The sequence below is a fragment of the Agelaius tricolor genome, unplaced genomic scaffold (genome assembly GCF_023055355.1).
Source record: "Agelaius tricolor isolate 1412-34295 unplaced genomic scaffold, bAgeTri1.0.p SCAF_5, whole genome shotgun sequence".
In the NCBI taxonomy this organism is placed as follows: domain Eukaryota; kingdom Metazoa; phylum Chordata; class Aves; order Passeriformes; family Icteridae; genus Agelaius; species Agelaius tricolor.
This window is the reverse complement of record NW_027269265.1, coordinates 993,707-1,007,750: the sequence shown is the minus strand read 5'-3', so window position 1 is coordinate 1,007,750 and position 14,044 is coordinate 993,707. Positions and strand designations below refer to the sequence as shown.

Sequence of the window (14,044 nt, the reverse complement as noted above, 5' to 3'; positions counted from 1 at the left end):
TGAGGTAACTGAGAGGTGTTTTAAAACCTCGTTTTTTTAAAAACTTTTATATTTACACAGTATCTATTTGTTCACATACAAACACATACCATGTAAACCTTCTGTCAAACTATAAAATTCCCTACCAATCCATTTCCCACCCTGTTTCTCTCCTCTCTCACTCAGTGCCCTGGCTGTCTCTGCCCTGTGCTGTGTTGCACACCTGCCCAGCCCGCTGTGCCCAGCCCCCTGCCCAGCCCTGTGCCCAGCCCCGTGCCCGCTGTGCCCAGCCCCGTGCCCGCTGTGCCCAGCCCCCTGCCCAGCCCCGTGCCCAGCCCCGTGCCCAGCCCCCTGCCCAGCCCTGTGCCCAGCCCCGTGCCCAGCCCTGTGCCCACCGTGCCCAGCCCCGTGCCCTCCCTGCCCAGCCCCGTGCCCAGCCCTGTGCCCACCGTGCCCAGCCCCGTGCCCAGCCCTGTGCCCACCGTGCCCTCCCTGCCCAGCCCTGTGCCCAGCCCCGTGCCCGCCATGCCCAGCCCCGCACGCACCAGTCGTGGTCAGCCAGCAGCGCCAGCGCCTCTGCCAGGGCGGGCTCGGGCCGGGGGAAGGGCAGCAGCTCAGCCGGGTCCAGCACCTCGGGGCTCTGCGTCACCGGCGGCTCCCGGCAGCGGCCCCGCCCCGCGCACGGCTCCTCTGAGGACAGGGAACCTCATCAGGGACAGGGACACACCATGGGACACGCCATCAGGGACAGGGACACACCATGGGACACACCATCAGGGACAGGGACACACCATGGGACACACCATCAGTGACAGGGACACACCATGGGACACACCATCAGGGACAGGGACACACCATGGGACACACCATCAGGGACAGGGGACACACCATGGGACACACCATCAGGGACAGGGACACACCATGGGACACGCCATCAGGGACAGGGACACACCATGGGACACACCATCAGGGACAGGGACACACCATCAGGGACGGGGACACACCATGGGACACATCATCAGGGACAGGGACACACCATGGGACACATCATCAGGGACAGGGACACACCATCAGGGACAGGGGACACACCATGGGACACATCATCAGGGACAGGGGACACACCATGGGACACACCATCAGGGACAGGGGACACCATCAGGGAGAGGGGACACACCATGGGACACGCCATCAGGGACAGAGACACACCATGGGACACACCATCAGGGACAGGGGACATCATCAGGGACAGGGGACACACCATGGGACACGCCATCAGTGGCACAGGACACACCAGCAGTGACATGGGACACGCCATCACTGACATGGGACACACCAGCAGTGACATGGGACACACCATCACTGACATGGGACACACCAGCAGTGACATGGGACACGCCATCACTGACAGGGGACACGCCATCACTGACACGGGACACACCATCAGTGGCACAGGACACACCATCAGTGGCACAGGACACACCAGCAGTGGCACAGGACATGCCATCACTGACAGGGGACACGCCATCACTGACAGGGGACACGCCATCACTGACAGGGGACACGCCATCACTGACAGGGGACACGCCAGCAGTGGCTGTGCCAGCTGCAGGCAGCCACAGAACAGACTGAAGCACAAAGTGCTGCTGCAGGACACAGGGACTGCAAAGGACACCCAGCCCCAGAATGGTTTGGGTTGGGAGGAGCTCAAACCCCATCCATGGGCAGGGACACCTCCCACTGACACCTTCAGTTCCAGCTTTTGTGTTTTCCAGACTCTGCACTGCACTGGGGTGTGACTGCACTCCACACACAGTGCCAGCAGCTCTCCTCACACAGAACAATCCTTTCCTCTCCTCAGGCACTCAGAACAATCCTTTCCCTCTCCTCAGGCACTCAGAACAATCCTTTCCCTCTCCTCAGGCACTCTCAATCCTTTTCCAGCCCCAGAACCAAGGGCACCACTGCAGCTTCAGCCCCAAAAGGGCAAACAGGGGATGGAGGAGAGCAGCCTGGGAGGGTGGGGCTGCATCACCTGGAGCTGGGATTGGACACTGAACCCAACATGGAAATGGACCAGAACTGATAAAAGTGTGAGAACTCCTGACCCAGGGCCCATCAGGGGTGCAGCCCTGGCTGGGCTCTTGCACTGCCCAAGGTGTGTCCTGTGAGGGAATGATTTCCTTTGAATAAATTCCTGCTTTGTCCTTTAACTCTGCCCAGCCTCTGTTCTAGGCATCACCACCATGCCAGGCCAAGCCCTGGCCTTGGACACTTCCAGGGATCCAGGGGCAGTCCCAACCAATCACACTTTCATTCATGTAAATTCAATTTTGCACACAACCTTCACTTTTAAGAGTCACCAACACAAAGGTAGTGGTTGTTTCATGTAAAAACAGATGCACAGTGTGCTAACATCATCATAAATCTTGAAGAGACACTAGACAAATTCTGGCCACCTTTGAGCACCATCAGTAGGAGCTTCTACTCTCAACATTTTCCTATTGGTTATTTTAAAGGCAATTCAGTGCCAAAATGTACCCAGAAAAGGGTTTTGGGGACAGGAGGGAGTCAGTGTGCTGGTAATGCACTGTATCATTTCAGATCCTGAATTTCAGATCCTGATCCAACTAAAAGCCTCTGATGTTTTATGAAACTCCCTAACAGTGATCACCTGAATCCCCCCTGAGGAATTAAATCCCCTCCAGCCCCACAGTACTGATCTTCCAGAGCACCTCAGGACTGTCCCCTGCACAAATAAATTGCATTTTGAAACTGTCCCACTCCACCTACCCAAATATTTTAAGAGTTTACTGCCCCAGCTTACCAGAATCTAGCAAGGATGAACACTTGGACCTCTTCAAACTGGATGTTCTTTTCAGGGAAGGGTTCAAGGCCACATTTTCTAAGGACAAAGATCCATTTTTTGGTGATGTCAGTAAATCCCCACAGAGACTAAACCCTAGGAAAGAAGAAAATGGCCAAAATACAATAAAACCAATCAGAAGCAAGTTAAAACTGAGCATTACCAGCCCTAATTTCCATTTCAGCAGCATTGAACAGGGAATATTCATTTAAGACAAACCCTCATCCTCACTTTCTGCTGTGAGTTTCTCTGGTTCACTCATGCTCAGTCTAATCCTTTCCCAAGGGAATTCTTCCTTCCCTTCCAAGTCTTTGCCTTCCTGCTGCTCTTTATGGTTGTGCTCTTTGTCTTCTTTCCTCCTCCTCCTCAGCTTCTCCTGAGCAGATTTTGACAAGGTCATTTTTATCTGAAAAAAAAAAAATAAAATCAAACATAAATTACCATAGAACTGAATCCCCAGTTCCTGATGCTGGCCAAGGTCAGCATGGAAAATCAGGATCTTCTCTGATCTGATCCTTCTCTCTCCTGTGTTTATGACACTTTTTGTGCCTCAGGAAAACTCAGCAAATAAATTTAATCCAGTTAAATTTAAGTTCAGTTTAATAAATTTAATCCATTTACTCATTTGAATCTGATCCTGCCAAGGGTTTATATATTCAGAGGAAATTAGAAAATTAAGACACTGTAAATCATTAACTTCCAGTTTCAGTATTCTTCAAATGTTATTTTAAAGGCTTGCAGAAAGAGTTCCATTTCAATGTTTTTTGACTTTCTATCACATTTCATTCAGATAAATCTTGCTCCATTTACATTTGTAAATAGTTTTTAACAAACAGCACCACTCCTCAGAGACCAGATTATGGCCAAATATTCAGGAAGGCTTTTAAGAAAAACTGATTGGAGCTGGATTTGTTCATCCTGAGGAAAACCAGACCTGATCCCACCCAGCCAATCCTTCCTTCCACATCTGCTTGTGCTGTGGGAGTCAGGGAGGGCATTTCCCAGCTCCACTCCTTCCTGCAGCCTCTCTCCAGGGATCTGAGCATGGTGGGAAGCTCCTGGCACATCCAGGTGGCACCAAAAGAGAATCAGGAGCAGCAGCTTGAAGCCTTTGGCTGTTCCAGTCCCACTCCTGCTGCCCCAGCACAGACTGTGAGTGAGCAGGGCTGGCTTCACCCCACACCCACCAGGCTGGGCAGGTCTTACCTCTCCTTCCTTCCCTGCATGGCAACAGGAATGGGAAGGGCTGTTCTGCTGGAGGCTTCTCCCTGGGGCTGCCTCTGCTCCCTCCCTGGCACCCTGGGCATCCCCATTGGCCACACAGGGCATGGGCAGGCTGGCATCTGGGCCAGGAGGGCTCCCAAAAACACCTGGAGGGCAGAACACGGGGTCACAGACTGCTGTGGGATGGCAGGGACATCAAACCATCTCATTCCAGACTGGAATTGTCTATCCAGGAACTGCACCACTTTCAAACATCATTCTTTGTGCTCCCATGGAACTGGGGATTGTCAGTGACCTAAAACATTGCACAGATCTTTTTGTTCTTTTCCCACTCTACAAAGGCACATTTGCCCTCATTTCCTAACTCAAAGAGACACAGGGGATGATTTGGGGTCTATAGTACCTTTGCCAACAACAGCAACGTCTCCAGATGTGAAACCCAGATCATCCTTTGGTGCAAAACCAGGCACTGACTCTGCAGGGCCTGAAAGCACAAAGAGCACTCACTCACTGCCCAGCATGGTGCTTATGCTTTGGGATGTGTTTCATCCTCCTAAAATGTCACCCCACATCTGGATTGATCCCTTTCCTGAACCAGGGCATTGCAAGGTTACTGAAGCCAGCAGGATCTGTTCAACACCCAGATGAGGGATGTTCACATCCCACTGCCACCAGCCTGGAGCCAGGCTGGGGATGTTCCCCTGGAGAGGAGAAGGCTCCAGGGAGAGCTGGGAATGTTCCCCTGGAGAGGAGAAGGCTCCAGGGAGAGCTGGGAATGTTCCCCTGGAGGGGAGAAGGCTCCAGGGAGAGCTGGGAATGTTCCCCTGGAGAGGAGAAGGCTCCAGGGAGAGCTGGGAATGTTCCCCTGGAGAGGAGAAGGCTCCAGGGAGAGCTGGGAATGTTCCTCTGGAGAGGAGAAGGCTCCAGGCAGAGCTCAGAGCCCCTGGCAGGGCCTGAAGGGGCTCCAGGAGAGCTGGAGAGGGACTGGGGACAAGGATGGAGGGACAGCCAGTGGACACAGCTCCCTCAGTGCCTTTCCTCCATCCAGTAGAACCAGAACTGATTAAACACAAATCATCCTGATAGTATAGAGATAAAATGTTTCTAAAATCAAGGGATATTCAGGGGAGGTGGCAAGAAAGGTTGGGCCTGGTAGGCCCTGAGAAAATGTTAGGCTTTACTGGATTATGTGAAATTGCACCTGTATAATCATTTAATGACTATGATAAATGATTATTAAATGTGATGATTGTTTGGTAATTGGATATAATTATTGTTTAATTGTAATAAGAATCATGAGAAATGATGTTTGTGGGGTTTGATGGAAATTACAAAATTCATGCTTGGATGAAATCAATGTATACAATAGAACAAGATAAGTTTAATAATTAATATGTAGTTATATAATGATAAGGGTATAAGAACGTGTTCATCCTGAACCCATGTCCAAGTCAGCTTTGGGTCTGTACCCCTAACACCCAGAGCTCTTCAATGAAAGCAATAAAAGCACAGAATCATTCTGTAATTATGTGTTCCTGAACACTAATGATCCCCCACAGTTAATAATCACCTGCAGTGACCTGGGAGGGTGAAGCACACCAGCAGCACTTCACCTCAATTCCCACAGGAAAGCAGCTGCAACTGCTCACCTGAGCACCCTGAAATCCCAGTTTGGCCCAGGGCAGCTGGAAATTCCCTTTGGCAGGAGCTGAGGGATGTGGGCTCAGTGCCCAGGGACACTCTGGTCCCTCAGGTGAGCACTGACAGGAACATACCTGTGCTGGGGGGGTGCTCTGCCCCCTCTGGGGCTCTGGGCCTTGCTGGAGATGCTTCTGCAAGGTGGGATTTGCTGCCAGGTGCTGGAAAAGTGTCTGACCTGTGCAGAGAAACACACTTTGTAGGTGCAATTCTGCACAATGGTCAAAGCTCAGCCAGAAACAACAACAGATTTCAGTTTCTCCATGGCAAAACTATTCCCAGTATTCCCACAAATGTTCACACTAAGCAGGAACAGAATTCAGTGGGAATTATTGGATGAGCAGGTCCATTATGAAGAACACCCTAAAGAAAACCCTTATGAGGAAACCTTACACCAGGACCAAATTTAGGATACACCCATAAAGTAAGGGATTGTTTGGCCTGGGGATTGAGGATGCTGGTTCCAACCTGGCCAGGGAGAGTGACCAAATCCTCCTGCCTCAACAGGGATGGGCTGTTCCCAGCTCAGCAGCCAGCAGAGACATTCACCAGGAAAATGCTCTTATCTACTGCAACAATTTGAAATGATTTTAAATTTCAAATGATTCTCTGGAATGAAAGATGATGGAACCCAGAGCCAGTGCAATACCCACAACTAAAGACTCTTTGAAGCTCCAAGGTGTGCCCATGCTCCAGGAATGTCCCCAGTTCCTGTGTCCCACCACCCATGGCAGTTTATCAGCAGAGAAACCAAGCCCTTCCCAAACAAACCCCCAAAGCTCCCACTCCTGGTGCCCAGCCACAGACTGTGGGAACAGCCAGTGCCACTTTGTGCCAGTGCTCACAAACCCCCTGAGCTGAGCTGAACTCCCTGGCCTTTTTCTGAGCACTGCAAGGCTTTCAGTGTCACCTGGGATGGACTCTGTCCCTTCCCCAGCTCATGGGCACTGCCAGGTGTCCCCTCTCCTCCTGGCTGCTGCACAACTCCTCTGGCTGAGGATGCAGGGAAGCACCAAGCACTGGACAGTGGCCATGGCCATGCTGTACAGAGCCTGCCTCAGGCCAAAGCAGCACAGCCAGGCCTCCACAGCCTTGGCTTCTGAAGGATTACACATCTCAACGTGGCATTTTAAAGGTTATTTTTAAAAATGTGACTCAGCAGTAATGCACATGGGGAACGGATGTGAATATAAATTAGCTCTGGGCTGCACAACTGAAATCCTTCTGTTTGTGAATCACTGCAGGCTCCCTCTGCCTCAAACCCCTTTGCTTTTTATGTTCCCCATTTTGCTTTCTGTTGTTAATGCATTTCAGTGTCAGTTACATGGGAGGTTCCCTGCTCATGCAGGGCTGGAATTAGGGGATTTTTCAGGTCCCCTAATGCAGTTCAGTGTCAGTTACATGGGAGGTTCCCTGCTCATGTAGGGCTGGAATTAGGGGATTTTTCAGGTCCCTTCCAACCCAAACCACTCTGGGAGTCTGTGAGTCTATAAAAGATGCTTTTAGTACACACAAAAATATCTTCAGAGCAGAGCTACAAAGAGCTTCATCATGGACTCTGAGAGCAGGGGAGGAGATTCTTGGACTGGAAAATTAGCAAAATTCATCAAAACTCTTTTAATTACATTAAACAATAGTTTATACTGCTCATAACCAACTGGGTTATTGTCCTTTACAATCAGAGCAGCATTTGTCACCACCCAATTTCTATTTAGAAGAGCTCAGGGAAGGCATTTTAAATTCACAATGATCTCTCAAGAATAAATGGAACCAGCTCTTGATCCACAATAAGAAACATCTGCATTGTTTTCCTCTTTTCAACAAACCCAATTCAATTTCCAGGCTATAATAACCCAACCTTACCCTTCCTCTTCACTCTTGTCCTTCTCACTCCCCTGTTCAGCTTTGGCCATGTTCCTGCAGTGCCAGGGAATGTCTTTATCAAATATTTACTGCCCCTGGCACTGCCCCCTGCCCTGGTCTACTGCAGCTTCATGTTGGAAGCCAGAAAAAAAATAGAATAATGTCATTAAGCAGCTCTTGTCATTTTAGAGAGGAACATAATCCACAAAGAAAAATCAGGCTATTAGCAAGGCAAGGCTATATAAAACACGAAGCAGTCAATATAATGAATTAACCAAGGCTGTGTGGGGCTCCCAGGCTGAGGTGACACCAAGTGACACTCACATCACTCTCCTCCTGCGGGGCAGCGTGGCCACGGGCGAGCCCAGGGACTCCTGGCTGGAAATTCCGCTCTCGCCGGTGGAGGTGGTGCCGGGGGAGGAGCCCAGGGACGGGCAGTCCCCGGCAAATTCCAGTTTCACCGCCGAGTCGGGGCTCTCCAGCTCGGCCATGCTGCTGCTCAGCTTGGCTCTCTTCTTGGCTGCACTGCTGCGCAGGGACCGCAGGGAATTCTGCATCTGCACAGGGGGAAAGGACAGGGGGTGCTCACTGCACTGGGAAAAGGGTTTGCAGCTAAATAAAAACTACCTCAGGGAATTCTGCATCTGCACAGGGGGAAAGGACAGGGGGTGCTCACTGCAATGGGAAAAGGGTTTGCAGCTAAATAAAAACAACCTCAGGGAATTCTGCATCTGGATAGGGGGGGAAAGGACAGGGGGTGCTCACTGCACTGGGAAAAGGGTTTGCAGCTAAATAAAAACAACCTCAGGGAATTCTGCATCTGGACAGGGGGAAAGGGGAAAAGGACAGGGGGTGCTCACTGCAATGGGAAAAGGGTTTGCAGCTAAATAAAAACCTCAGGGAATTCTGCATCTGGACGGGGGAAAGGACAGGGGGTGCTCACTGCACTGGGAAAAGGGTTTGCAGCTAAATAAAAACCTCAGGGAATTCTGCATCTGGACAGGGGGAAAAGGACAGGGGGTGCTCATTGCAGAGGGAAAAGGGTTTTCAGCTAAATAAAGACTATTTCTGAGAGTTCAGCCCACTCCATGGGGTGCTGAAGGCCCCGTTGGGCAGTGTGATCAGCACACACACTTTTTTGGGGGATTTTAATGGGTTTTGGGGGATTATAATGATCCCTCCTCCTGGTTTCACACAGAATCACTGGGTTGGAAGACCTACAAGATCATTCAGTCCAACCCAGCCCCAACCCCTCAACTAAACCCTGGCACCCAGTGCCACATCCAGGCCGTTTTTAAATACATCCAGAGATGGTTTAAAACCAGGCCATTCCAGAACTTGATCACTTTTTCCATAAAGAACTTTTTGCTAGTATCAATCATCCTGTGAGCAAACACAGCCTCACAGCAGTGCTGTACCCCAGCTCCCCTCTCCAGAGTCCAGGGACAGACTCCTGCTGGAACACAGCAACTGCTCTGTGCTTTTCAGGGGGCTAAAGGAGGGGTTTGATGGCTGCCAAAACACAGTGGGACTCAGGCTCCTCCCAGCAAATCTGCACATCCTAAAAACAGAACCATGGAACAGCTTGGAAAGGACCTTAAGGATCATCCCATTCACCCCTGCCATGGCAGGGACACCTCCCACTGTCCCAGGGTGTCCCAGCCCCAGTGTCCAACCTTGGGCACTTCCAGGGATCCAGGGGCAGCCACAGCTGCTCTGGGAACTCATCCCAGACCCTCCCAGCCAGGAATTTCTTCCCAATATTTCATCAAAACCTCCTCTAAATCATACAATGAGTGCCCAGCAAGCAGAGATCCTATTGAAATGAGCAGTGATAAATAATAATAATTTTTTAAAATTACTTATAATAAGTATTAATAATATTAATATAATCATTATTATAGTAATTATTAATAATAATAATAACTGTTATTATTTTACTATATTAACTATAATTATTAGAGTTTCATGCTGCAGCATTTCCCCCTCTGTTTGCCAACTACTTTTCACGTTAGAAATTCCTCCTCTGTTTAACACCTCAGGCTCCTTTCAGTGGGAACCAGAAGATGGCAGGTACAGAAGAAGACAGAAAAGGAATGTACAGACAGAAGGGCAAAGCCAGGAAGTCACAGGACCCTGGACTGGTTTGGGATGGAGGCACCTTGAAGCTCACCTTGTCCCACAGGTGGGGACACCTTCCACCACCCTAGGCTGCTCCAAAGCCCTGAACGCTTCCAGGGACGTGGAACACTGCTAAAAATCCATTTATCCCGTTTCACCCACCTCCTCTTGGTCCACCTGCTCAGGCTGCAGGTGCAGCTCTGCCAGCCCTGCTGCCAGCTCCGTGCCCTCCCTGCTGCCAGGGGGCTCCCGGGGGCTGGGCAGCCGCGGGATGGGGGGCACGGGCCGGGCACCCCTCAGGGCCTGCCCTCGGCCCAGGGCGCTCCTCAGCTGCAGGGAGGGCTTCTCCAGCTGCAGGGAATGCTTCTCCAGCTGCAGGGAATGCTTCTCCAGCTGCAGGGAATGCTTCTCCAGCTGCAGGGGGGGCTTCTCCAGCTGCAGGGAATGCTTCTCCAGCTGCAGGGAATGCTTCTCCAGCTGCAGGGGGGGCTTCTCCAGCTGCAGGGAAGGCTTCTCCAGCTGCAGGGGGGGCTTCTCCAGCTGCAGGGAAGGCTTCTCCAGCTGCAGGGAAGGCTTCTCCAGCTGCAGGGGGGGCTTCTCCAGCTGCAGGGGGGGCTTCTCCAGCTGCAGGGGGGGCTTCTCCAGCTGCAGGGAATGCTTCTCCAGCTGCAGGGGGGGCTTCTCCAGCTGCAGGGAATGCTTCTCCAGCTGCAGGGAAGGCTTCTCCAGTGGGCTGTCCCCTGGAACACACAGGGATTGTCAGGGATGGTGCCAGGACAAACTTCACCTCTCACTTCTGTGTCTACAAAACTCCTCCTGCCATGGAATGAGTGTTAAAAACACACTTGTGCAGGCTCAGGTATCAGTTTATTCCAATTTTAGTGTCTCCTTCCTTTAGGAAAATAGAAATGAGTGTTTAATGCATGTGCACACTAACATAGAATCAAAATATCCTCAGCTGGAAGGGACACACAAGGATCACCAAAGCCCATGATCGTGCCCTCAGTCCCTTTAACATAATTCACATAGAAAAATCAGGCTATTAAGCAAGGCAATCATATATAAAACACAGCAGTGTTTCCCTTTAAAAAGTGATTAACTTTCTGCATTAAGAGAAAAACACTCATCCCCAAACTTCCATGGAAGATGCTGTAACAACAAAAGGTTCTTTTTCCAAAGAACCAGAAAAAATCAAAATGCATATGGAAAACTGCGTATGGCAAGTGAAAAAATACATATAGTAAGTGATAAATACAATAACAAATAATAAATGCAATAATAAAGCAAGTGATAAATACATCTACAAGGCAGAGTCCCATTCCAGGGGCAGGAAATTCCCAAAGCATTCATTTGGAAATTTTCTATATATGCACAAAAATATGGGTCTCAGTGAAGAAGAAATTTCAAACAGATTTCTTTAATCAGTGCAAAATTGTGTGGAAATTGTTACTTTGTTTCAGAAACCTCCTGAGTGATTAGGAAGCAGTTTAAGCTAAACAGAGAATAAAGGTGTTTTTACCCAGGGGGTTGGAACTGGATGAGTTTTAAGGTCTCTTCCAACCCAAACCATCCTGGGATTCCATGATTCAAATGAAGAGACAAAAAGGCAAAATGCACTGAGTAACCCTTTTCTTGCACATGGATTAATCAGGGTTTGAACAGTCCCAGGTATTTCTGTGCTGATTTTCCCTGAAGTGCTCCATTTTGGGTTTATTTGAGTTGGAAGACAGAGCCTGCCCTGAGACATTACAAAAAGCAGATCTGTAGATATTTTACTTTATGACAAATCCAAAGGCTCCACTTTTGAAGAGAAGCCTGCAGGGATGTGAGCAGTGAAGCCATGAGTAAATAAATCAATAAATCCCTCCCATTCCTAACTGCACCTGAGCCACTGCCCAATTCCCTCTCACCTGCCACTGTGGAATTTCTGTCCACTGAAAAATCCCTCAAAATACAACCCCCCAACCCCTTTTTATCACATTGAGACCATTCCCACCTGTGTTGTCTCCTGGCTTTTGGCTGAGCAGCTGCTTCTGGCAACCAGGCTTAGGCAGCCCCTGGAAGCTTTTGAGAGGCCAGGAGCTGGAGAGGCTCCTGGGATCCTCCTGGGACTTCCCTGCAAGGGCAGCAGGAGCAGAGAGGTGCTTGGGGCTGTTCCTGGGGGATGACAGGGGGAAGGAGGGCAGGATGAAGGTGCCCTGGCTGGCACTGGGACCTTGGAAGGACATGGTGGGCTCTGCCTGAGTGCAGAAACTTCTCTGGGTCTTGCTGGAAAAACTGAGGCTGGAACAAACTGAGCAAAGGAAAAGAGAACAGTGCTTGTGGTAACTGGGTCTTGTAATAAGAATTTATCATGAAATAATACACCATAAGAATGATTTCCAGAGAAATAATGCACCATAAAAATGATTTCCAATGAAATCATCTATCATAAGAATAATTTCCCATGAAATAATGCACCATTAGGCACTCAGAGCCTGAAGGTTTGGCCAAACAAGCAGACAAATCAACCAATTTCATTCTACAAATTGTATTCCCCTCCAAATGTGAGTTTAAGACTTAAAATGATTTCTCAGGCATGTTTTGGAGAACTGTATTTAAAAAACAGAGTGATGCAAGCAGATCAAACACTGCTGTGATCCTTCCCCAGCAGCTCCTTTTCTCTAACACCCTGACACAGGCAGAGATCAAAGGGGGGCTGTGAATTAACAACCACTAATTAACTCACACGGGAAGGAGGAGCCATCTGGACAGGGCCTGAACAACCTCTCAGCAACAATTCCCATTTCTTGGGGAAGCAAAGGAACAAAGGGACAACTCCAAAGTGACAGGCCCTGCTCTAGGCCCTGGCAGAAGCCACCTACCTTTGTCCTGCTGGCAGTTATTCAGTCCCAAAAACTGCAAATCAGAGCCCACACTGCCACTCTTCCCACGTGAGTATCCAAGGGTCCCACACTTCCCTGAAATCTGGGGCTGATGAGAGCCCAGAGCACCTTCCAAAAGAGAACACAAAGAACCAAATCAATGCTCACACATGCTGTCCAACACAGAATATCCAATAATATTCCAAGAATATCCAATAATATTTCATGGGGAATGCAGACTCTGTGTAGCTCTGAGTGGGAAACTCACACTCCAAGTACTTCATTCCAGAGTCTCTAAGCAACCTCAGAAAGCAGCTCAGGGGGAAAAGGGGAAAGGACTGGCTGCTCTTCCAGGGCACTGCTCCAGCTGGGAGTGCAGGGGGGCAAAGGAACCCCCTGGAACAATCCCCTCCTTGAGAGTGTGACAATGAAGGCAGCAAACACCTCAAAACCCAAGGGAGCACACTTGGCAAGGGCAGGGCTCCCCAGAGGGGACAAGGACAGGGCCCAGGGCCATGGGGCCACAATCCCTCAGGTCTGGTCTTGCCCAGGCTTTCCAGATCCTTCTGGCTACTGAAATATGCAGGACAACAAGAGGCCAGGCTCTTGGAACCGCTCAGAGAGAAGCAAGCCCTGGTGGCAAATGCCCCATGTCCTCTATGATTTCAGTGATCTTCTCTAGGTCGTGGGGTAATCTCTAGGAATCAGAAGTCTTCTGGTGAATGACAAAAGCTGGGGAATTCTATGGACTCTTTGTAGGTTTGATGTGGCCTTTTTGTAGTTGTTCACTTACTATTTTTTTGAGAGCATTAAAAAAAAAAATTAGTATTTTTTCTGCAGCATTTTTTCTGTTCAAGAAGCCATTGATCTATCTAAATGGGTTTTCTAGGATAACTTCAGAGTGGCAGGAGTTGTGGCTTCCACCAAAAACCCACTTCTGCCTTCGCTCCCCACTGGGACAACACATCTCTCCCCCATACTCTGGTGGGCTTCTTCTCTACAAATTCATTTCCCACACCAAAAATCTGCCCTGCCTTGGCAGCTGCAGCACATCCCTGTGCCCCCACTCACCAGCAGCAAGGGCAGGGTGCTCAGAGGTCAGTGAAGTCCTGGAAGTTCTGCTCCTGCTGAACAGCAGCTCAGCACTGCCTGGGATCCCCTGCGGGGGCCGGGGCTTCGGGGAGTGCAGGGAATCATTGGCTGCAGCCAACTGCAGGGAAAACAAAATAAACTGTGGGAAATGGGAGCACAGCCCTGCTCTGGGCAAACAGCACAGCTACAAGCATTTCCACACAAGCTTTACTTTCCCACCTACCCAATATTCAAATAGTTTAAGCATTAGAAAGCATTTTAGCTGTTTTTTAGCAGGTCTTACTAAAATACAGGTTAAAGCTACTCACACTGAAAGGGGAATAAAAACCCAACAAAATAA

General features: G+C 49.7%; 1 protein-coding gene across 7 annotated transcripts in view; it reads right to left on the bottom strand.

Annotated features, from left to right (window-relative positions):
* TOGARAM1 (TOG array regulator of axonemal microtubules 1) overlaps positions 1-14,044 on the bottom strand; it is a 37,681-nt gene that overhangs the window by 17,113 nt on the left and 6,524 nt on the right. For 2 of the 7 annotated variants that reach the window (XM_071426016.1, XM_071426023.1), the window contains exons 2-12: positions 13,684-13,822; positions 12,613-12,741; positions 11,745-12,041; positions 9,911-10,488; positions 7,952-8,184; positions 5,842-5,942; positions 4,470-4,550; positions 4,049-4,212; positions 3,074-3,248; positions 2,804-2,938; positions 525-669 (exon numbers count right to left, since the gene is read on the bottom strand). In XM_071426016.1, coding sequence (XP_071282117.1) covers positions 525-669; positions 2,804-2,938; positions 3,074-3,248; positions 4,049-4,212; positions 4,470-4,550; positions 5,842-5,942; positions 7,952-8,184; positions 9,911-10,488; positions 11,745-12,041; positions 12,613-12,741; positions 13,684-13,822 — 2,177 coding nt within the window. Of the gene's footprint in view, positions 1-524; positions 670-2,803; positions 2,939-3,073; positions 3,249-4,048; positions 4,213-4,469; positions 4,551-5,841; positions 5,943-7,951; positions 8,185-9,910; positions 10,489-11,727; positions 12,042-12,612; positions 12,742-13,683; positions 13,823-14,044 lie in introns of all 7 variants that reach the window. The other 5 variants (XM_071426018.1, XM_071426020.1, XM_071426021.1 and 2 more) reach the window with 5 other exon arrangements.